The sequence below is a fragment of the Terrapene carolina genome, unplaced genomic scaffold (assembly GCF_002925995.2).
Source record: "Terrapene carolina triunguis isolate 2854851 unplaced genomic scaffold, T_m_triunguis-2.0 Scaffold714, whole genome shotgun sequence".
NCBI classification, from domain to species: domain Eukaryota; kingdom Metazoa; phylum Chordata; order Testudines; family Emydidae; genus Terrapene; species Terrapene triunguis.
This window is the reverse complement of record NW_020665065.1, coordinates 9,239,182-9,263,863: the sequence shown is the minus strand read 5'-3', so window position 1 is coordinate 9,263,863 and position 24,682 is coordinate 9,239,182. Positions and strand designations below refer to the sequence as shown.

At 47.0% G+C, this 24,682-nt stretch overlaps 1 protein-coding gene across 8 annotated transcripts in view; it reads left to right on the top strand.

The window, feature by feature from the left end:
• Positions 1 to 24,682, top strand: part of SAMD11 (sterile alpha motif domain containing 11) — a 218,006-nt gene that overhangs the window by 80,756 nt on the left and 112,568 nt on the right. For all 8 annotated transcript variants that reach the window (XM_029913542.1, XM_024201646.3, XM_024201647.2 and 5 more), the window contains exon 3: positions 14,033 to 14,211. In XM_029913542.1, coding sequence (XP_029769402.1) covers positions 14,033 to 14,211 — 179 coding nt within the window. The remainder of the gene's footprint in view (positions 1 to 14,032; positions 14,212 to 24,682) is intronic.

Genomic DNA, 24,682 nt, shown 5'->3' with positions numbered 1-24,682 from the left:
TGGCAATAGAAGATGGCCTCTCCTCTATGCTATCAAAAGAGGAGTAATTGCAATTCATCATACACTTACTTGCATCATCAGATTTGCTGCAGCAAACCATCATTACCTGTGCCAGTTGAGTGATTGTTGGTACCCCAGGCTTTTTCCCATTTGACAGGAAAGCGTGCGGATGTTTCATTTTTTAGATGCCCTACTTGTAAAAGCAGAATCATTTCACAGGACATCACTTCCAGAACAGTACAGATGTACAGCCGCTCGGTCCATTATACAGTTCAAGGAGAGCTCTTCTAAATGTGTCTCAACAGCATTTTACCCTCTTGGGAGGAAGATTTTACGCGTCCAGTAATCTGGGAATTCTTCCCCCACACCACCATCTCAAGATGAAAGACTTGTAATGTGGATCCTAAGAGATCCTGCGTCTAATGGGATCTTGTAGGGGTGATGGTGCAATGGTCAGTTCTTCGGCTCAGATTATTTTAATCTCCTCCCTTAGGGCTTGTACACACTACGCTTACTTTGGTATAACTCAAGTCACTCAGGGATGTGAAAAAGCCACCCCTTTGAGCAATGTAAATTACACCAATCTAAGTGCTGAGGTGGACAGTGCTATGTTGGCAGGAGACGCTCTCCCACTGACATAGCTACCGCCGCTCGGGGAAGTGGAGTAATTCTGTCGACGGGATAGACCGTCCGCACTAGCCGTGTGACAGCGGCACAGCTACATGGGGTATAGCTGCACCGCTGTAGCTATTCTAGTGTAGACTAGCCCTTAGATCACTGAGGACTATTTTCGTGCAATCTTTGAAAGTCCTTTACATTGTTGTATGGCAGCTGATTAAACTGACTTATTGTCAGACCAACCTTTAACTGATCCAGGCTTGTTTGAGAATAGCAATAGATACCAGTCTTCTGGGACAGGATGCAAGAATGGGCATGCTCATTGTGACAAGGCAGATGGTCAACAAGAGAGTCACATTGCAGCATAAACTGAAGCCAGCCAGCAATGACTTCAAAACATTTTTCTATACTAGGTACATCAAGACTATAGCAAGTATCCTATTAGAGGCCAATGACAGGACTGCAGTGGCCTATATAAATTGACAAGAGGGCACAGAAACCTCCAGCCTACATCAAGAAATGATTCAGATGTGCTACTGTGGCTGGGGAAGAGGAAGATGACAATAAAAACAACTTATATCCAAACAAAACTAAATCGTTCAGTAGATTGGTCCAACAGACAGGCCTTCCCCCCAGGAGAATGGGAACTCTACCAACAGATGTTCTGCCAAAGAGCGAATATGTGGAATTTCCCTGTGATACACTTCACTAGCATCCAGGAGCGGCAGGAAAGTACAAGACCGTTCCAGACATCAGGAGGAGGAAGCGCACAAGATAGATGACTTTTTGCTCTCGGGCTGTGAGCGGCCAGTAATGGTGTAGGCATTTCCCACCTCTTCCTTTTCTGCCACGAAAAGCCAGAATAACAACAGAGGGGAAGAGAAGGTTAGATAGGTCACTTCATACTGGACCTGTAGCTCCCAGTTTTCATGGTCAAGGTCGATGCCATTCAGTGAACCATGAAAAATTCTGCTGTACTTGAGAAGAGCTTACTGTATAGGTACTCCATCTGTCTCCCCACGGCAACCTAATAGATAAGGCACTGGTTCCTAAACCGGGGATTGTGGATCCATGTCCCATCCGGGGGGAGATGGTATTTCTCTTTCAAGGATTGTGGTGGATGCTCCATCACTGGCAATATTAAAATCAAGGTTAGAGGTTTTTCTAAAAGATCTGCTCTAGTCCAAGCAGGAATTAATTCAGGGAATTTCTCTGGCCTGTGCTGTGCAGGAGGGCAGACTAGCTGATCAAAACGGTCCCTTCTAGGTTTGGAATCTATGCGTCTGGAAAGAATGACACTAACTGCCAGCTGATGCGAGCGCAAACCCTGCAGTCCCAGGACCTTAGTGATACCAGATCAAATTAGTCACTTGGTGTGAGTGAGTGCAGCTCCCACCTAAGTCAGTGGGAGGCATATCCACTTTTGCACTGTGGCTTGTTCCTCAAGGCTTTGGAGCATTTGCTGGAACAGGTAACAGCTTTGTCTCAGAAGGGATCTTTTCTCAGTGTCTCTCAGATAGTTATTCTTAGTCCAGCTCTAAAAGCCTAGAGAAGATAGCTTCTTTCCCTTTCCTGGACCAACAAGTATTGCTCTTCTGTTGTTGTGCCCTAAGCCTCAGCAACTTAAGGAAATTCAGCTGTGTTCTCCCAACGTGCACAAGGGCAACAGGGTATTTCTGTTCTGGAACTCAATCGGATTCTTTGTTTTGCTTCATTTTGGCGCATGGGAGTGATGGGGTCTTGAAAGGGTCACGAGGTGTAAGCCATCCTCAAGATGAGTTAAATCTGCCATGCAACAAGCTTTACTTGCAGCCAATAAGACTCCTCCTGTGAAAGTTTGGCATAAGTCACCTGGAGGATTCTTACGCTGCGTCAGTTATTGAGGGGGGGAGAATAACCCTGAAAATCACACATTGTCTCTGGATTTCAGTCCCAGTGAGAAAATAAATTGTCGGGTATGTAGAAATGCCCCCTTTTTCTAGCCGTCACTTCATTCTTTTTTTAAAAATGTTTTTTTTAAAGGGACAGTTTCAAAAGTAGATTGATCCCAAAGTTTGACCCACCTAAAACTTCAGACCAAGCAGCCGAGCACTTATGAGGGAGTCTGTATTAACAAACCAACCTGCACCCATGATGGAAGAAAACATCTTCGAGGAAGGAAACGGGTTTTTGGTTTTGACTGTTATAAACAATGGGGTGAAAAGAAATATTCCCCCCAATTTGAAAAATAGCTTTTGAACAGAGTTCTCCTTTTGAAAACATTTGGTGGGCAGGATTCGTTCCAGCTATTGGGCCTGCCAACGTACTGGTCAGTTGCCACTTTGGCAGGAGAAGTGTAAATATTGCACTCAAACGATGGCCTAGGAAGAGCAAATATAGAAGGCCGCCTGAGTGCAAGCGTTAGCAAAAGCAAGGAGGGCTGGATTTTCTTCTCCTTTGTCCTTATTCAGTGCCTTTCACCTGGAAATCTCAAAGCTCTTTAAAAAGTTGGTAAGCATTATTACCTCTCTTACAGGTGGGGAAACTGAGGCACAGTGCAATGGAATGGCTTGCCCATGGTCATGCAGTGTACCAAGCCGTGAACTCAGGTCTTCAGGTTCCCTCTCCTTTTGCTTATTTTTTCAACCTTTCTACCAATTGGGTTTTCATTAGAGAGGGGGAAAACCAGAACTGGTTTGGATCAAGATCTTGCTTTATATGAACCCCCAGATTGTTGGGGAAGAAGGTGTTGTTCCTGTGAATGGCTCTCATTTTGGCCATGTGACAGGGTGCAGAGGCAACCACCTCTCCTAGCAAACAAAGAATTAATAGTAACTCAGGCTTGCACAGGTGAGGAGAGGGAACATTGCAGTAACAGCTCCAGGACCAGGCATAGAGAGAGTTTGCCTGGGAGAAGACTATTCCCTGAACCTATGGCCCTAGAGGAAATATTTTTGCTACATTTTGATGTTTATCTGTGATCAGGAGATAAAATTCTCACTGGAAGTGGGATCTGATGGGCTGATTGTGTGTGTGTGCACGTCTCCAATCAGCACCAGTATTTTTTTTTATTTCATAAGGCCCAAAGCAGAAAACTTCAAACAATCCCAAGATTGGAAAAAGTCCCCTTGGCCTAGTGTGCTGTAATTCCCGCACACCTGTTTGTCTCATTGCCTCGTCTCCCTGTGTTTGGAAGCTTACCCGAGGGCTTGTCTGCATTGCAGGAGTGGCTTAGCTTTGGCTCAGCTACGCGGGTGTAACTGCACCAGGGCAAACCCCTCGTGGAGGCACGCTGAACTGATGTTAAAAAGCAATAGGCTGGCCCGGTGGTTAGGGAGTTAGTCTGGGACTTAGGAGACCTGGGTTCCATTACCTGTTCTGCCTCAGACTTCCTGTGTGACCTTGGGCAAGTCCCGTAGCCTCTCTTGACCTCAGGTCCCCATTTGTGAAACGGGGATGATAATTCTCTTCCTCTTAGGATGCTATGACAAAAAATGCAGCAGAGACTATGAGATGCTCAGAAATTACAGCACTGGGGGCCATAGTAGTACCTAAGAGAGAGATACCGGTGCAGCTTAGCTTGGTTTCAAAGCTGTGTCACTCTAACTGGGCTGGGGCAGCCAAGCCCTGAGATGCTCGTGAGCAGATGATTTTTGCCTCAGGGACCTCCTCCTTCTGATGTTTATTACCATTCATAGATTATAAAGGCAGAAGGGACCATTGTGATCTTCTCTGACCTCCCATATGACAGGCCGCAGGGCTTCCCTAAGTTAATTATATTAATGTGTGTGTTGCTCAAAATCCAGTCAGAAGGAAAGGAAACCCCCCCCCCCCATCGAATTCTGTCAGGAGCCAACCCGTTCTCTCAGCCAGCTCCAATATGCATCGGTGGACACGGCCCAGAAGATACAAGAATAGATGACGTGATGCTTTCTAAAGTGTAACAGGATGGCAGTGTGCAGGTCATGCCTTCCTCAAATGGCTGATCCAGGAGAGGATAACAGCCTGCTGCTGCTGCCAGCTGCTGGAGTTCCTCCTCTAGCTCAAGCAGCAGGAGGTCTTTGCTGCGGTGCAGCTTTGGGATTCTTGCTTTGCTGATGACCCTTGCCGGGAGGCGCTTTGGAATCGGGGCCCTGCCTGCTTTTGTGCTTGTACCTCCTTAGTGCATTGTTGGTGCCTCTGGAAACAAGTAATAAATAATTAACGTGTTAGCCATCAGGTTAGGAGCTGGACTGAATTTGACAGGGAGGCAGAAAATAGCTGCGCTGGAAAGCTGCTGACTGTTGTTTTATTCATTTGTTCATTACTGAACATCGGAGCAGGGAATAAGGTGGGAGGGCTGGACAGCTTGTTCTATCTGTGACCTCTGTTTTAATGGTGAAGCGGGTAAGCGCCTGGGATCCGAGCTGCTGCTGCGATACTGGATTTGCTATCGAAACAATCAACATGGTAGACCACTGGTCTAGAACATTTAATGAAGGCCCCGGGGAGAATACAGGCTTATTCTGAAACTGAATTGACCCTTCCTTAGGTGTTTATATTAATCACAGCCAAGCCTAATTGCAAACTCTGGGCGAAAGAACAGTTAATTATCCTATGGGGGGATGTTTAGCTGCTTTTCTTGTGTCATTTCCCTAATTAAAGCAATTTGGCTGGGTTTTTTTAAATCACTTCCAAGAACTCAGAACCTCCCGTCCCCACTCCAAATTTTATTATCAATAAAAAGAGAAAGAAATGTCTGGACTTGAGAATTTCCTCCACATATGGAACAGATTTAGCATTCTTCAGCTCCCAGCAGTGGCAACACACAGATCTTATTCCTTGCCCCCTGCCCTACCAATTCCCTCTCGACTCGTGTGTTTCCCACAGCTACGTATGAGGGTAGGGGGGAAAGTACACCCTGTAGCTTGTTCTTTCTGTCTTTCATGCAAATCATCTTGTGTGAGCAGAACTTACATATTTGCATGCGTACTACTTTTCTGTGTGTGAGTCTTTAAAGGTTGCTGGTTTTGATGCTGAAGAGGTGGCGTCCACAAGGACTGCACCTGTTCAGCTGTTTGGGTCAATTCCCTGTATTATCAGATGTCCAGATTTTGCCTTGCAGTCAGTGTGGACTGGCGAGAGCTTTACTTTTGTATAATTTTTTTTTTCATTGAGATTCTGCTGTGCAGCTTGTGTAGCAGAGGCCTTTGCGTCGCTGGGATCAATTAAATACTCACCAGGGACTTTCTGGGAGGAATCTTTCCTTTTCTGGCTGACTTTGAATGTCACAACAGGGCGTTCAGCTGTTTTGACCTCGTTGCAGTAGCTCCCAGGGCAGGAAACCTTTCCTAACCCACCCTCCCCAACTTCTGCACTCTCCACCAGTCATTCCATCTGCAAGCTTTCACAGAGCTCTGATGCAATATCGCAGTTTTGGTATTCTTGGCTAAGGGGAACACAGCTCCGGGGGAGTGCTACAAGGGAGTTGGACGGGTAGGCGTAGACTGGTTTTATTTTGTAGCTCTGATTACTTTGATTAGCCATGGTGAGCCAGAGCCATTCCCACCCTCTGGAAGGGAAGAAAGATTATCATAATTCTTCTTCTTCCTTCTATTCCACAACAGAACCATTACCTGTTTGCAGGCTTCTGGTACACTCAGACACAATTGTTCCCAAGTTGTTTTGCCTTTTTAGTGCCATTGCATCCTTAACCTTTCGGTAAGCTGTGGGGTTAAATTTCATGTCAATTTCTATCTCGTGTGGCCATGGGCGGGAAAGTGACTGCCTGTGATTTAAAAAATAAAAAAAGACAATGAAAGCAATGAATGGTATCAAAAGATCCTAGGAGGGTGAAGTGTGAGTGACTGGCAGCTGGACTGACACAGGAACAACTGGGTGGGTAATGGGGTGTGGGTGGGAAATAGCGGGATATTGACTCAAATTCCAGCTGGGTTTCGTTATTCCGTAATCTTAACCCGCAAAAATAATCATAAGCAATATATAAAGGGGAAAAAGAAGCTGATAATACATAGGCGATTCTGCTCTGTGTCCAGTGCTTATCATTCTGAAAGCTATAGAGAAATGTTTGACTTCCTAATTACACCAAAATAAGGATGAAATCGTCTATTTTTTCCCCTCGATCCAAGGGCGAGAGAATCTTTGGGTTATGAAAGGGAATGCTGGCTCTGAAGGGATTTCCTCTGGGCTCAGTCAGTGTTTGTGCTGGAAGCACACGCCTTGATGACTTTTTTTTTTTTTTTTAAACCATATGTTTTTTGGGGATGATTTCCCTGGGACAACACCTGTATGGTAACTGTGCAACAGCCGTAATGCTCTTATTAGCCTTTAGGGTGGCTGGTGCTTAACCCACTGACAACTCAGAGCAAATCCTCCGTGTAGAAGGGCTTTAATTAACCTCTGTGTTACTATTATCTGTTTACCCTCTATAAACCGAGGGTGAGAACCTGTCCTTTCTCCCACCTCAGCTACATTGTAGGCTCTTTGGGGCTGTCACCGTCTCTCACTACCGCCTAGTCTACATGCAGTTTTTCTACTGGTTTAACTACTTTGGTTAGGGGTGTGATTTTGTACCAACATAGTTACATTGGTAACAGCCTCTAATGTGGAGAAAGTTACAGTGGTGTAAAGGTGAATAAACCAGGTATGGAAATGAAGTTTATACTGATATTAAGTGTAACTGTGTCCATGCCAGGGGGTTGTACTGCTTTAACTATATCAGTTTCTAAAGAAATACAGTGATACAGAAACAGTTGTAGATCTGGGTGTACAGCCTGTAGCATATTGGGGCTTCTAGGCAGGGCTACCTAGGGGGTAGAACACTGGCCTGGGTTCTGTTCCCGGTTCTGCCACTGGCCTGCTGGTTGACCTTGGGCAAGTCACTTCATCTCAGTGTGCCTCAATTTCCCCATCTATAAAATGGGGATAATGACAGTGACCTCTTTGGTATAGCACTTAGAGATCTACGTCTGGAAAGCGCTGTATAGGAGCTGGGTGATGTGATGTGATTGTTGTCTCAGTTGGGGGTCATAATACAAAAACTGCCCCAGTTAAGATCCACAGGGGCATTTGTGCTGGAGCCCTTGTGGTATAAACAAGTGGGATTTGCTGGCCAGGTGTTCTCTGTGTGGGCCCCTCAGCTTTGCTCCCCTTTACCCCCTCTGATCTGAAATAGCCCACATCTGATTAAGACACACTATAAAATTCATTTGTTCCCCCAAACATTTGAAAACTGGGGGGATAGGAAAGTATTTAAAGGGGAGGGAGATTTGAGTTTCAAGTTGCCTATCTCGCTGGTAGTGGTATCGTACTGCTGCATAGTGGATGTATACGTTTTTAGCGATTGCCAATCAGCTGTACAAAGGCATCTGGGTAATGCTGAGAATCTCTGTTTTTAGTAAATTTCTCTCGTGGTGTGGGAGGGTTCCTGGAGTTTCCCTCCTTATCCTCACTTCCCAACTCCCTAGTGACCTGTGGCTTTTCACATAGCACCTGGTGGTTAATCAGAACGGCTCTGTGAATGGTAGTGACAGGAAGGGGGAGGACTGGCTGGGAAAAGAGAAGTTTTGAAAAATGAAATGACTTGCTGAGTAATACTGGGAGGCATGTCCATTCTAGGTATCATGTGCTACCCCAAGGAACCTTCTAATATGAATCAGAAATTGGCAGCTCCTTAAGAGATCACTACCTAGAGCTCTGGTCCCCATTAAAAAAGCCACCACTTACTGTGCAGAGGAATCCGAGGTATTTCTAAAGGGAACTAACTGCTGGAGCTCGACACCCCTTCTGCAGTAAGTGTTGGTAACTGTTGACTTTTATAATGGTAACCACTCTACACTTGTGGTTGAGAGGAATAAAAAGCCACATCACCATTTTTGGTCTGGTCTGTCATGTGTATGTTCACATGAAGGCTAGTTTCTTTTCAGAAACCCATCACTTTCTTTTTAAATACAACATGCATATTTAACCATGGTGGGAGGGAAATTTCTTCCTGACCTCTGCTCATTATCTGCTTACACCCTGAAGCCTGGGAATTGATTGCTTTGGTAGCTGCTATCCTCATTCATGTAATTGCTGGTGGTGTTTGTATTTGCAAGACTGTCTAATCCTTTACTGAGTAATTAGCTCCAATAACATCTTGTGACAGAGATTTCCACAGATTAAAAAGTACATTTTAACTGTCCTGCCTCAGTTTCTCTAGGTGTCCTCTTGTTCTTGGGCTATAGGGGATAAATAAATAAAGTGATTTCATTCATTATGAGATGCAAGTGGGAAGTAGTTCCAGATTCAGCTTTGCTTGTGGATTCATTTAGTCTAGATTGAGACTTTTCTGAAGGGCTTGATTTAGGTTGGCCTCTTGCCTTTCTTTGCTAAAAACTCATGCACCCCATTGGGCACTGTGCATTTCTCTAGCAGAGGCATTGCCTTCCTGCTGCTGAGGTAGAGTAGGGGCCATTATATAAATTCAGGATGACTCTGGGAGTAACCAGAGATGCTCAAGTGACGCTCTCAGACCATCAGGATAGATCATCCCTTGGATTAGGCTAAGTGTTTGGTCCTCCAAAGTTGTAATGTGAGCTTGGGTGACGTGGAGCTCTGCAACAGGAGCAGGGGTGAAAGAGAACTAGGACAAAGGGGTTGGGGGAAAAGCGTCCAGTTGAACTTGTGCTGCTGTTAGACAAGGAGTTATCCCCTGAGGACACGCAACATGTGGGCCTGCATGTCATGGCTGCGAGTTACAAGCCTTGTGTTTCTGAAGGGAACTGCTGGGGTTAAGGAGCCTGCTGGACTTGGGAGCATTTACCCTACAAAGGTAGTTACAAGAGAGGCCTCTGGACTCTGTGGCTTTTCAAAACTCTGATGCAAGAAATGATTGTAAAGGGACACTGATAGATTGGCGTAGGCATGTACGAGGGGGCTTTCAGAAACCCCATGTTACGAATATAAAAAGTAAATAAATGGGAACAGTGTATTTTGAAAAGAACAAAATTCTCTTGCAGTGTTTGCAACTCAACTATTGCAGCCCCCTGATAATGTATGAGACCTGCACATAATCTCGCTGCCACACGGACAAGTCTTCCTAGTTGCAAGATGACAAGGCTCCATCAAATAGCTGTAAAGCCCATACCTACCTATACATAATGATGCCACTGCAGTTTCTGAATGCATACTAGCACGTAACAGCGCTTTGCTGGATTCATACGTAACTACCCGCCACTTGTGATGTTGAACCACTCCGAATCCGAGTACCTGTATTAACAGTGTTCACGTGCACAGGTGCCTCTTGCTGATGTAATCTGACTATGGTATTGACAAGGGATGTTGGATCTGATCCGAGAGAGAACAATTCCATTGTCTTTAGTGGACTTTGGCTCAGGCCCAGTGTGTTGATTAATGGTTCTGTTTTACTCACCCATGGCCTAATCCAGAGCCCTTTGAAATCAGTGGAAAGAGTCCCCTTGATGGAAGCAGGCTCTGGATCAGGCCCGTAGTTGCCTGTATACCTAATATAAATGCAAGGGTGTGTCCACTAGTAAATACCCCTGCATGGATTAAGAAAGTGAAATTGATTGCAAACTGACAAGACTAAAGGACAGAATTGACTCTTGCAGTCTGTTTATTTGCCTGACGTGGAAGAAATGCAAAACAACCCCCCAACCGCATAAATAGTACAAATAAAACTTTAAACACTGCAATTCATTTTTAACACTCTAGTAAGTTTTCAGTAGCACAGTTTAGGCATTTTTAAATTAAATACTCAGGGTCCGTTTTCCACTCCGCCACACGGGCTTGAACGTCAGCGTAGACTCCATTCCATTTTAGTGCAATGACACGGGCATAAAGGAGTGGAGAATCAGGCCCTTCAGTGTAACTAGGTTGTCCCTTTTTCGGATCAGGTCTGTAGGTGCCACTTGAGCAAATCGAACAAGGGAGCACAGTCCAGGTGTAGCTAGACCTTGCTAGAAGCCTAGTGGATATTTTCTGTCATTGGCTGCTTGTTTGTTTTTAAGTAGAGAGAGTCTCTCTCAAATCACTTTTAAGCCGGTAGGAATGGAGTGCGTCCCTTTGTCGGATGCCACTGTGACTTCGGGGGAGCGGATGGGGGGGTGTCACTGAACCACACTTTGTGTCGGGGTTTAAGTGAAATGAGTCAATGTATAGAGGTGCAGAGTATTAGAAATGTTGGTGCGGGGAGAGGAAGAACCTGTGTTGTAGTAAGGCCATTAGTTCTGTTCATGGCCTGGTGGGCTCTTTCTGTAGGCTTAGTGCCTCCTTTTCTGTCGCACTCTCACTCTTGTTAGGTCTGATGAGTCCCTGAGCAGTCACTGAGACCTGGTAACTGCTCTAAGGTACCATAATGGCCATAAAATGGTTTTTATGATCTGATCAGCGCTGTTCTCTTTAGCCTGCGAAGTCACAGCAGAGAGCATATTGCAATTATTTTGCAGCGGAAATTTGCACACCCTCCCCTCCAGCCCCTTTAATTGTTATGATAAATTGCAACTTCAGGAAAATATATAAAGCTCTGGGATGATAAAGCCAACTGATATTCAGCCCTGGCCTTTCAGCATGACTGGAGCCGGGTGCAAACACGACCCTTGTACAGAACACGCTGCGCAAGCCATAGCTACAGGAGGTAGCTTTAGACAGAGGCTGAGCTCTGTACAGATTTGCTAACAGAGAGCTGTGTGCAGTGGAGCTGGAGGGAGCCAAGTAGGGGAGGAGAAGCCCCGAGCCTGGGGAAAGTGCCTGGGGTGAGGGAAGCAGAGCCTCCGTGGCATGTTCCTCCAGGCCTTATAGACTTTAGAAACCGCTCTTTGTATGAACCACGTGGTTGGGTCTCTTGGAGGAGGCAGGCTGGTGTGTGTGTTTTTGTGGGGACAGCCATTGTCTGTAGCATCGTCTCTTGGAAGCCCCTGGGGCCATCCCCCTCATGTAGGCTTCAGACCATCTCGCTCAGCTCTGGCAAATGTGCTGCCTTGCAGCCGAGGGTGGGCACTTGGGAACCAACACTCAGACATCCTGCCCGCTGCAGCATGTCCCAAGATTCGTACAAATCCTGGGACGTCCAAGGGCTTAGAGGGATTCGCCCTGTTGCTCTTCCACAAGGGTTCGGACTGCACCACCTCTTCTTCACTCACCCCCAGTTCCTCCCACCCCACCCCAGGAATAATTTGCAAGTAAATTGAAAATGTTCCTCTTGGGGAGTGTCTTATCCCCTACATATGAAGGTTTCCCCCATTTTCAGGCCAGTTTGACCCATTGCTTCTCTGTCCCCTGATGTTTGCTGGTCACAGCAGCTGCTCTTTGGCTCTGAAATGCACTAGAATGGGAAGGCTAACAGGCCTCCTTTGGGTTACACCTTTAGGTGGCCGTAGCTAATTATTGCAATGATCAGGGCTCCCCTTAATTAACACAACTGGAAAGACATGGACGAGACGTTTTCATTTGGCGTTCTTGGAAAAGTTTGAAATGTATTTAGTTAAAAAAAAAGACTTGCACTGAGGTTTATTCAGCTATCTAGTAGCTCTCCGCTGCTTTTCCAAAGCATTTCATTTGTCAGGATTATTTGGAAGGTCCGAGCTGCAGCCTCTGAGAACCTCTGTGAGGTTAAATGTCGCTCTGCATTTATCTGACCTGGCCTGACACACTTCACCTTCTGCTCTCTGCAAGTCCCTCCTGAAAGCACGCTCCTGCCAAGAGGGCCGCAAGGCCTTGCCTTTCCCACTGAAGAAGATGCATGCACAAATTGTAGGGAGTCACAGGACTCCTGCTTCACTTCACCGCTTTCATGATTCCCTTTCCAATCACGTGTTTATGTTGATGTCTCGTTAGATTTTAAGCTCTAGAGGGCAAGGACCTTAGCTTTGTATCGGTCTGTCTCAGGTCTCCTAAACCACTTTCACACCTGGTGTGCGAATGTGATGGTTGCCATCTTGCCTGACGGACCTGGGAGTGAACCAATGTGCTTCTACATGAGCTTCTACAGCTTGAGCTAAAAAGCCAAGATTCCCTAACTGGGCCGATAACAAACTCTCATCCTCTGTGGATCAGGCACAGAATGGGGGACCTGTGGCGCACACTCACCGGTGGGTTACACCAGTGGTTCTCAGCCAAGGGTACGTGTACCCCTGGGGCTACACAGAGGTCTTCCAGGGGGGACATCAACTCATCTAGATATTTGCCTAGTTTTACAACAGGCTACATAAAAGGCACCAGCGAAGTCAGTACAAACTAAAATTTCATACAATGACTTGTTTATACTGTTCTATATACTATACACTGAAATGTAAATACAATATTTATGTTCCAATTGATTTATTTTATAATTATATGGAAAAAATGAGAAAGAGGCCAATTTTTCAGTAACAGTGTGCTGTGACACTTGTATTTTTAGGTCTGATTTTGTAAGCACGTGGCTTTTAAGTGAGGTGAAGCTTGGGGGTACGCAAGACAAATCAGACTCCTGAACGGGGTACAGTAGTCTGGACAGGTGGAGAGCCCCTGGGTTACGCTATCCCAATCGTAAATGAGGTATACGGTTATTATTGGGATCAGCGCCCCATTGTGCCAGGTGCTGTACATGTGTACAACAAAAAGACAGTCCCTGCCCCAAGAGTTTTCAGTCTGTTTGTTTGTACTTTGGCTTTCTCAAGAGTTGCGTGGTAATTGACGTACTTTGGCAGGACTGTCTGGGGAGAGTTTGTACAAGCTCCTTCCTCTGTTAAAATCCACCCAGTTTAGCTGGGAGTGTGAAAAGGACAATGAACCCCCCTGTGGTGATAGCTTTACGTTTGCAGTAGTACAGACTGTTTGCTGTTATGGAGGGACGGAGCTTGCCATCCCACGGTGCGGGGAATTTCTATTAGAGTCACAGGGAGTTTGGGGTGTGGGTCAGGCCTATAGGTATTCTGGCTGCGGGAAATTCACCCCAGTGTCGAAAACCTGCAAGAGGTTGTGTGTGTCTTGGGTGGTTCCCCACCCTCCCCTCATGCACCACTTCAGTCAAAATAGGGCTGAAGTGGGACTTAATTGGAGCATAGCCTTGGTGCTGGGGGGGGGGGGGGAGAGTCTCCCCTGTTATGCATAAAATCTATCCTATATAGTTAGTAGGAAATCTCTGAGAGAGGGGGGCTGGGCCCTACCTCTGCTGTTGTCTTCCCCTCCTGTTGACCTAGCCCAGCAGGAAGAGCGTAGGAAATGGGGATGTGAAGCGTCTGCCTGTTAGAACTGCAGCAAGTTTATGCTGAGTGTGACAGTCATGAGAACTCCCTTGAAAGTCACCTGTATTCGAACCTTCACACCCGTGTTCACTGGGCGCTGACTCTCACAACGTAGCAATTTTGAGGCGAGCTTTTTGGTCCTGAGTTGCCTAATCAAATTCTCCTTCTCTTCCCCCTCCCCGACTTTTGTGCCAATTCCTTCCGCTCGCCAGAACCGGGGTCGCCTGGCCGAGAAGAGAACGATCCCTCTGCCTCCCACCAGGCTCCCAAAGAAAGAGCTGACCTCCATTTTCTCACATAGCGACGACAGCGAGGAGAGTGACAAGGCCAATGGTCAACACCCCGAAGTGAAGCAGGAGGAGGATCTGCATATCAGTATCATGAAAAGAAGGTACTTTCCAGCTGTGGGATGCTGGCACTGCGAGCCCAGAGATGGAGAGCACTTGACGGCGGGTCATGGGACTGTGCCAGAGCTGCCACGGGAAGCTCAAGTTCAAAGGACGCCTGTTGGCGTCATCTGCTGAATTGGAAACGAAAGTGTAGCTGGAGCAGATATATATTCATTATAGCAATGAATGGAAGGGGGCTTCCTGCTCTGTGTTCCTTACTGTGACCCACTCACTCCTGTTTGGAGAGGTTGGGTGTCTATGGAGCCTTCAATAGACGTACTATGGAATTTACCTCGGTACTAGTGGCACTCGCCCATTAGACGATAATCTCATTTGACCCTCCGTCCAGTGTTCTGTGACTGTGCTGCATGGGGCCTTTTCAATCCCAGATGGTAGAACGTGGCAAAAGTCTAGGAGCCAGATCCTCAGCTGGTATAAGGATGCCGAAGCTTCATGGGTTTATGCCAGCTGAAGATCTGGCCCTACGTTCTGGTTTGTCCTAACGTGACCTCGGTGATCTAGAACCTTTACAAACTTTGGGCCGTTGGTAAACAGAACGGTGGCAGGCTGGGGAGAGTGTTGTTTATGCTCCTAATTGGAAATGTCAAATTGCAAAAGACAAAATCCCAGGCTTGGCCTGAAGAATGCGATGGTAAGTATTAAAGCAGATGTGTTGAAAGAGCTGTGGATTGAAAATAGTCAGTAAAACGTCAGGAAAGAGAGTGTGTGTGTGTGTGTGTGTGTGTGTGTGTGTGTGTGTGTGTGTGTGTGTGTGTTTTGAACATCTCTCTGTACTGTGTGTGCTCCTCCTACCTAAAACTGACGCAGAACTGAAAAGGGAATTGAAAATCTTAAGTCACACCTAGGTGTCCCCTAAGTTTGTCTCTAGTGAAAAGCCGCGTCACTCCTGGTATTCAGCTGCAGAACTTTTGGGTTCTTACATCCCTCCAGAGAAATATGTTGTTTATAGGATCTATAACTACAGGAAAATAAATATCCAGAGCGGCTGCATCTCGGCCCCCCCATGCATGTCATTGCTACTCATTTTGATCATCATCTCTCTCTAATGCATAAAATCGCTCAGATTCCCAGACAAGCGCTATAAAAACAGAGGAGTGGAAACTGAAGGCATGTAATTGCTTTTTTGTGTTTTATGCGTTCTTGCTCCTGAGCAGATAAGCCATTTCCCCTTTCCTCCAAGCAGAAGCCGCCGTGTGTAACATCTGCGATCTCAGGAATAAGGGAGTCGAAAAAGTAGCCTGGCCCCTCGGGTGAAGCCCGTCTATAACCAAGAGCTCCTCGCCCATCACGGTAGTTGGTCAACAGTGCTGGCCAAGGGTTATTAATTGGAAAAAGGGGCAGAGGGGCAGGTGCATCTCGTGCTCTCTCTCCCACATGGGCACACACACGAACCTGGCTAAACAGTCCCAAGAAGCTACCATAATTTCCCACCCCCACCCTCCTTTAATTATGCTTTTAATTCTGCAAAAATTACAATGCTAGGCTTTCTCATTAGGAGGGAGAATAACATAATAAATATTTAATTGATATTCAGGGCCCCCAAAATATAAAGTGCTTTTATCTTAAATCTTTAATTACAGTAATTGCTTGGCCTTGTTTATTAGGAAATGCAGAAAAAAATATTCCTTAATTGTCATTAGCTCCTGGTCCTTCAGCTCACCATTTCGCTGCCCCTCCTTCCACTTTTTTGATCAGTTTATTGGAAGGTCTCAGTCTAAAGCTTGCTTTGAATTCTTAGGAGGAGGGGCCGATGCTTCCCAGTTAGTTTGAATCCTGTTTACTCCATAGAGGCATTTTTGACCTCACTTTGCTGCCGTTGTGAAAGAGCTGTGTGGGGATATTGCATTTCCTTTTTCGCTTTCAGACCAGCCCAATCCTCTTTCCAGTGGGAGTTGGCTCAGAGGCCCTCTGTGCCTACAGTTCTTGCTAAGACAGGGCTTCGTTCTGAGAGTTGCTGAGCATTGGAGCCGGAGCTGCCTATGCTCAGCACCTCTCTGGAGCCTTCCAGAGTAATCGCCGACTCTGGTACCCTCTTGGGGCCCAGTCTGGGCTCCATTAGTGCTAGCAGGGGTGTTGCCTAGGATCAGGCGTGTAGCGTGATGTCACAGATGGTGGTGTTCAAGTTCGTCCTGAAGCCCGGGCCTTGGAGATTCCTAGTGGCGAGCAAAAAATGGCTGCAGGGAATATGGAGCCTCATTCATTGCAAACGCAGAGTTTGCCAGGGAATCTGTTGGAATGTGGGACCTTTGGAAGGTGGTGGAGGAGTAAAGCATGGAGGCGAAGGAGAGCTTGGTAAAGTTGGTCTGGCTGCTATGTGGGTGTGCCAGTATAGAGACAGAGAGACCTTGTGCTGTCTGTCCTGGCCCAGAGCTATTCTCATATATGTCTTGATGAAGGGCTAGAATGGCAGAGGCAGCTCCAACGTGCCCAGGCACCGCAGTGATAGATGGAGTAATAACCAGAGAGAGAGAATACATTTTCGATACCGCACCAGGAGGCACCTGCTGCCCACACCTCCACCTTCAGAAATCTCCTAATGCTACAGCTCTTACACCTTTAAAGCGCACATTACATCCACTCCTACCCCATGGCCTTGAATGCCCAAAGATGGAGCTTGCAGCATTGTTGTAGCTGTGTTGGTCCCAGGATATTAGAGACACAAGGTGGGTGAGGTCATATCTGTTATTGGATCAGCTTCTGTGAAAGACACAAGCCTTTGAGCTGCACAGAGTTCTACAGGTGGAGCTGTGAGTCAGAGGGGTAGCATGTGCTATTGCTTAGGGCTGGCTCTGGGGAGAACAGTGGGTAGAAAGTAGTTGGATCCCTTCTCGGCACGGCTCTTCTGCAGTGTACATGCACTTGCTGTGCTCTCTCTCTTGTCATTAGCAGCACAGTGGAGAGGGAGGAGGGCGTGGTCAACCTGGTTCCAGAGAGGCCAACATCATCATCATAAAAGCTAGATGTGTAACAGACATGACAGCTGGGGCCAGGCAGAGATGGTGCCCCATCTGCTTTCTGTTTTAATTCACCTGTTGCAGCCTCCCGTAGTGGTGACGGATTGGGCAGAGGTGTCGTTGCCTCCAGGGGAGAGGAAGAAATAGGCTAAACAGTGGTCGCAAGGGAGTGAGGTCAGAACAAAGCCAGTCTCTCTCTCTCTCTCTCTCTGTCGTTTTGAATACTTTTGTTTCTGATTTCACTTTTATGAAATGTCTCCTTCCGCCCCCAATATCAACGTGAGGGAATGTGTGCCAGTGTCAGGAAGGTTTGCCATGGTTAACGAAAAGGGAATGGGGCTTAGTGAGCAGAACCAGGGGTCTGTGAGCTAAATCTCCTGAGGTCTGGTCCAGCCTTTGCCACTGGCACACGAGGTGACATTAGGCAATCCATCCACTTTGGGTCTCCTTGTGGGTGCACTTTAAGAGCAGGGTGTCTGATTCTGGTGCTTTCGGACTGCATGATGGAGGAGGATCGGCTAGTGCAGCTGTCAGCTCTGTGCACTGCAGAAGGGATATGGCTGGACAGATTAGGGGCATGGCTGAGGGTCCTGCCATCCCAACCCATGTGTGCCTGCTAGTGCTTGAGGTTGCTACTGGGGGGAGTGGATGCTGCAACTTCTTAAAGGGGTAGTAGGTGCGGTTGCTGAGCACTTTTTGAAGTCATCTGTGCTGCATAGGGAGAGTATATGTAACCACTGTTGCTTGGCCACTGCATCTCTGCACGCCTCTGGCTGTAACAGTAAGAAAGTAGCCCCTACCCTTTTTCTGTAAAATGGGTTCAATAATATATATCAATCTTGCTGGAGTACTATTGCAAAGATTATTGAATGTTTGGAAAGTGCTGGGAGGCCCTGGAAGAAAGGTATGCTATCCAATACAAATATTCCGTTATTGATTCTGCAAACAGTAGTTTGTAATGATGGTGAATTGCAATCTTGTCTGCAGGCCCTTTACATAGTCGAGGAAGAAGGTGTCTTTTTGCAGATTGTTTAATAAAGTGGCCAGTGAGGTCATGTCTCTGCCCGCGAGCATGTTGTTAGGTCCTGATCCTACATATTACGGAACACCTGCGGAAGGAGGTCTTGGAAGGAGTCAGAGATGCTCAGCAGTTGCTTTTGGCGCATATAACAAAGTTAAGTAAACCAAACCTTGTAACTGACGTGAGCCTGGGTCCCTGTACAGAGATCCATGTGACCTGTGGTTACAGGTGGGTTGATCCATCTTTTAGCACGACATCATGAGCCCCGCTTGAGCACATTTTACATTAGCATTCTGTGAACATGCCCTGCATCTGGGAAACGGAAGGTTTCAAGTCCTCTCTCTCCCAGCCAGCTTCCTGTGCTGGGATTGATACATTAACGCAGTGGTTCTCAACCAGGGGTCCGGGGCCCCCTGGGGGGCTGCGAGCAGGGTTCATGGAGGCCGCCAAGCAGGGCCGGCATTAGACTTGCTGGGGCCCAGGGCAGAAAGCTGAAGCCCCGAGCCCCGCCACTTGGGTCTGAAGATGAAGCCTGAGCAACTTAGCTTTGCGGGGGCCCCTGTGGAATGGGGCCCCAGGCAACTGCGTTGCTTGCTACCCCCTAACGGTGGCCCTGGCTTTTATATGCAGAAAAACAGTTGTTGTGGCACAGGTGGCACAGGCACTTGGAGGTTTTTACAGCATGTTGCGGGGGCCTCAGAAAGAAAAAGGTTGGGAACCCCTGCTGTAATGCTTGACACTCTGACTGTAAACTCTCCAGCAGCAGCCACCCAAGCGCCAGGGGGCAATGCATTCAGGCCTTTGGTTGCAGAAAGCCTCGCTCTTCTAAGGACTTCTCCACACACACAAGTTGTACTGCCTTAACTGTCGCAGTTTAGTGAAAGCAGTACATCTCATCTAGCGTGGATGCAGTTATATCAGTAGGCTTTATACTAGGGTAGCTAGCCTGTTCCCATACAAGAAAGGAAATATGCTATACCAGTTTAAGGCACGTTTATACAGGCATAACTGTATCCACGCAAGGGGTTCCACCAGTATAATTATTTCGGTAATAGATCACACCCCTAACTGAAATAGTTACACAGGTACAAACGCTGAGTAGGCCAGGGCTAAATTGGGACTTTGGCAACATGAAGCCTTTTCCATTTCTGATGAATTGTTGACTAAGCTGCCCCCTTCTTAGCACCTGAGCTAAAACCTCTCCACACAGGTCCCTTCTCTCATGCTGATCTGTCGCAGATGCACACTAAAACAATATCACCGTGGTTTTTCAAAGGAAGCTAAGGGAGGTTGGGCACCAGATTCAACTGAGATTCAATGGGAGTGTGGCGCCTAACTCCCTTAGACATCTTGGAGAATCCGAACCTATAATAGTAAGAGAGACTGGCTTTAACCAACAAAAGCCTGGGAGTTTAGAATTAGGGCTGAAACTGCCTTTTCGCCACACCATTGTGTATAGCTACCACAGGCCCTTCAAACAGGAGCAGTAATACTGACATAGATGCTGGATTATAGGAACTATAAAGCATCTGAAGGATTAACTGGAGGTTTCTCAGTGTCTACACGACAGAGCCTGTGTCTGCATAACTACGCCGACGTAGACACACAGCGTACGCCGACGGACGCGCAGCGTACTGCCGGTTTAGAAACACCACTTCACTGAACGACATTAGCCAGGTGGACAAAAGCACGTTTCTGTCAGCTTAGCTGTGCTGGCTAGGGGGTGTGGATTTTTCAGACTTTTGCCCATCATAGCCATGCCAGGATACGTTTTAAATGTAAACCAAGCCTCAGCTCCTATTTGGTTTAAACCAGGCAGCTGAGCACAGGAGTGTGAGAGAATTTTACTACTACTTTTAGATGGTGGCTGTTCTCTTAAGATGGAAAGGAAAGAAATCTAATGAAAGCCCCTGAGCTTTGAGATGATGGGCTGTGTAACTGCTCGTAGAAATACATATGTGGATAATTCTCCAGCAGGCCATAATGGCATGGCTAATAATAGGAGGCAATAATACTTAAGCACCTGTTAAAAACGGTAAAAGTTTTTGACCTGACCAGCTCTAAATGCTCCAAAGGAACCATTACTGGCTACCTGTAAATATGTAGTTTGGCCTGGGTAACACGAGGATAGGCTCAAATCGCTGTGCCCGGTTAAAAATACCAATGAAATTCTTGTTGAAAAAGGAGTGAGAGCAGCAAACACAGTAGCAGATTGCATAATGAGCCCACGTGGTGGGCCTGATCCCTTGCCAAACATTGTTCTGAAATCAAAGCTGGTTTTGAGAGGAATAGGAGTGCAAAAAAGGGAGATGGGCCAGTGACCGTGGCTCTAATGAAGACTGATGTCTGTGCCTTCAGGAAGTCCCTGGAGGCCCTCCTGCTTTCCCCTTATTGAAGACCCTCTCTGAGCATTATCCTCTGGCTGGGGTAATGATGGCTCCATCCCTAAGATGTCCAGGTATTTTTACCTTGTTTTCCTGACATTAAGCTAATGGCTTTCGAATGGGGGCAGCGTTGGAAATAGAGACCCTGATTCAAGAAGGAGTGGGGCATACGTTTTGCAGCCTTCTCTCTCTACTCAGCTGTAGTTTGCACAGCTCTGTTCTCGGTCCTGCCGCACGTGTCTCTGTGCGCTGGCGTTTAACTGCAAACTCATTCTTCTCCCTCCCCGGCCCAGAAAACCAGCTCATGGCACTGTTCTCACTCTGCTTCCATTTTCTAATAGCAGGATCGCCGACCTCCACTAAGCCTTAATGGTTAGCTGCTGTCAGCCCTTTCGGTGCCTCCCTCTCTAAGTGGAAAGCTATTTCTGACATCCCATAAGGCTGCTGCTCTTTGACTCTCTAATTGATTGAAGTTCAAACTGAAGGCCCCCTATTATATCTGTCGCAGGCACCTGCCTGTGATACAGCCGTCGGGTGCGAGGCAAAGCCTTCTCAGGACAATGGGCCTTGTCTGAGACTCAGCTCTCCTCTTCCCCCCTGTGATGCCGCCTGATAGTGGCTATGTAGCAATGCCCTCTCCCTTCTGACAGAGCCTAGTCAGTGGGCCTGTCATTGGTCCAGTGTCATGGCCTGACTCGAAACACCCAGCCTCCACGCCTCATCTAGCGGATGGTGCCGGAGATCTGGCTCTGCTCCCATTGGAAATGGGCTGAGCTGGCTCGTCTTTAGAGCAGGTTCTGTTGCCAACTTGTAGCTGAAGAGAGCTAGGAATGGGGCAGAGCACTGTGGCTCCACTAATGAGCCAGTCGGTTGGATTGGATTCTGCAGCCCTTGTCCTAACCCTTGTGACAAATGGTACCAGTTGGTGAGGGGATTGGGGGTGGGGGTCCCACCTCGTGCTGGTGGTGTAACGTGGCGCTCGCAGCGATTGTTTACTCTGCTCCTCCTTTCTCTTTCTGCCTGATATTTCCTCCCTGCATTTCCTCCTTTGCCACGTCTGCCTGCTGCTTAATAATAGTCACTCCAATCAATCAATAAATAAAAGATCCATCTGGGAAGCAAATGCTGGATTTGGTCCAGAGTGCCAGGAAGCTGCAGTTGACCTAATGAGGACTTACATTTAAGAGAGAGGGGAAATGGCTCCTTATTCCACAGTGATACCGTAGGATAAAAAATGATAAACAGTGAGAAATCTCTTCCTGAGCAAGACATAGGTACCAGGCTGGGACAAGGGGAAAAGTGAGATCAAATTAAATGAAATCCAGGCCTGCAAGTGCCTTTATGCATCCCACAGCGGGTTCTTGGATCTCTACCCTTGCTGCAGCACCCCTCGCCCTGCAGTGCCCCAGTTTTGTCATAGGGACGCTGATGGTTTTTATTTAGGTAATACCTGTCATCTGGGGATCCTAAAGCATGTCAAAGAGGTAGCCATCATTGTCACCCCAGCCTTACAGACAGAGCAAGGCCTGGCGAACCGAAGTGCCACACAGAAAGTCAGCTGCAGGATAGGGAATAAAACCCAGGACTCCCGATTTGCAGGCCCACCCTCCTTTAATCAGTAGGCTGCTCTACTTCCCATGATGCACTTGGCACTCACAGCCACATGCTCTGGCTTGTCAGTGGTGGGTGCTGAGATAATGGCACGGGGGGCTGACTGTGACTTTCCAACCCTCTGAACGCAGCAGCATCATGAGTGACAGCTGCATGTATTTTTGCTCCCAAACCTAACATCTGCAGCATCTCCTGTTGCGTTGCAAGAGCTCCTCTGTGCACCCAAGTGTGGTGTTTTTGCAAACGTGACAGTGAGATATAGGATCTGATCCAAAGCCCATTGGAATTACTGTGAAGACTCCCATTGACCACAGTGGGCTATGGATCAAGTCCTATAGTATGTAAAACTGGGTTCTTGAATTCTCCCTTCTTCCCTACCTACATTCCCTCAGTTGAATTTTCTTTCTGATCTGGAGAATTTGGGGGAATCCCTATTGGGTTTTATCTCGCTCTGTGGCCTTGTCTAGACTAGAGAACTGAATGGATTAAAAGAATACTTTGGAAGCATTATTTATCTACTGTAAGGACTGAGAAAGGGGCAATTGGGGAGCTGCCCGTGAATGGCCCTGTTTCTCCAGCAGCGATGAGCTGGCTGAACACTGCTCAGCACTCCCTGTTCTTTTCTACTCCACTGTCGGTCACTGCAGCGTGCTCCGGGGCAGCCGGAGTGAGGAAACGAAGCGGTTGGAAAGTGACTTGTACACTGTAAAAGCTCAGCTGCAGAATTAGGCTGTGGTCTCGCTCTGAAGTGACAGGTCACTAGGGGCATGTCTGACTCATGCTGCTGGCCTCTTCTGGGTTACTGCTTTGGTGTTGAAAGCACGCAGGGACCGCTGGGGTAAAGAGAAATTAGGGGGGAAACAACTTGCAAATTAAAAAGTATCCCAGCTGCGCATCATTATTTTGCCAACTCTGTCGCTTTCATTTTGGGCTGCATTCTTATTCCAAAGCACGCTCCGTAGATGTCTTGAGTTGCTCCAGCCCTTCCTGTTAAATTTTGGGGGTTATTTTTTCTCTCTCTCTTTTTTTAAACCAAAATATGACAGTTCAGTCACTCCTCATTCATGTACCTGATCTGGCAGTTTGTTAATTTCACCCTCTTTTTGGCCTCGCTGGGTTACAAACAGCATGGGGAAGCAGTCACCTCCTGTTGCCGTGGGACCCGTCTGGCCGTTTTTATAAAACCCTTTAGAACTGATCACACCGTGGCTGAGATCTGGGAGGATGAGGAGGTGGCGATGCTGCTGCTTGCCTGCCTGCATTTTTTTTTTATTATTATTAATTTGTCAGGAACTGGCTTAGCGTCTGTATAAAGCCCAAAGACGGCTTGTGTAGCTGATAGCTTGCAAATTATTAGTAATTTGATTTCAATTGAATGAATAACCCGTTAAAGCGAAATGTACATTAGTCTCAGAAATCTAATTGGAGGTAGAAACGCCATAGAAACACGGCAAGAGTGCTTGGTTAAACTACCTTCTCCCCCCAAAAAAGATAATTAGGATTTAATTTCATTCTCACCTATTCATTTGTCTAAATATGGGTGTTTAATTATCCATCTCAGCAAATAGCTGCCTCTGCCTCTGTGTGGATCTGCACTATCCCTTTAGCATAAGCTTCTCCCTTTCCCCCTGCTTATCACACTGAGGCAAGGCTATTGTACTTCGGTGTTCAGCTGCACTGAACCTCATTGTGAGTCACCTCACGCTGACATTTTGGGAGCACTCTGCTTTCCTGGGCAGATTGGCAACTTCAGCAACCCATGAGAAGTTGTATATTAGATAATAGGAGACTTTTAATTGGACCGACAAATAACATAGTAGTAGTCACATTAGAGAGAGGCATGGACTGAACACAAGGCTGGGAGCCAGGAGCACATGGGCTCAAGCCTCTGCTCTGACACGCGGCCTTGAGCAAGTCGCTTCACTTAAATTCTATGACGAGAGGATTGATTAGATAGTGCTGCTTTTATCATACAATAAAGGTTTCATAGCCCAGTGGTCTAAGCCCAGTGAATCAGGAGACTGGTTGCTCCCCGATTGGTCTGCCGCTGATTCTCTGGGTGAGTCACAGTTTTCCTGTTGGTAGAATGGACGTGGTGACACCTCCACATCTTTGTACAGTGCTTGAGAGCTTTCGATGAAAGCGCTTTAGTTTCTATGTCAAAGTAACATTCTAATGAGCGAATATGCAATGTAGCTGTGATCTGTAGGGCCCGTGCAGAGAGACAGACTTGTGGTGAAATCAGTGCTGGCAAAACTCCCATTGGTAGTGGAGGAGAAATCTCCAGTTCTTACTGTGATTCACAGTGTGCCTGCTTACAGTCCCAGTTATGATAGATCCCACACTTTGTGTGTGTGTGCGCGCACTGTGGGATCCCAGTAATGTAGTGGGTGCCGTACACATGGCCCCAGGTAGAATTTGGCCCATCGATGGGTTCTGAAGACCTTATGAGTGAAACGTGTCTGATTCCATCAGAAGCCTA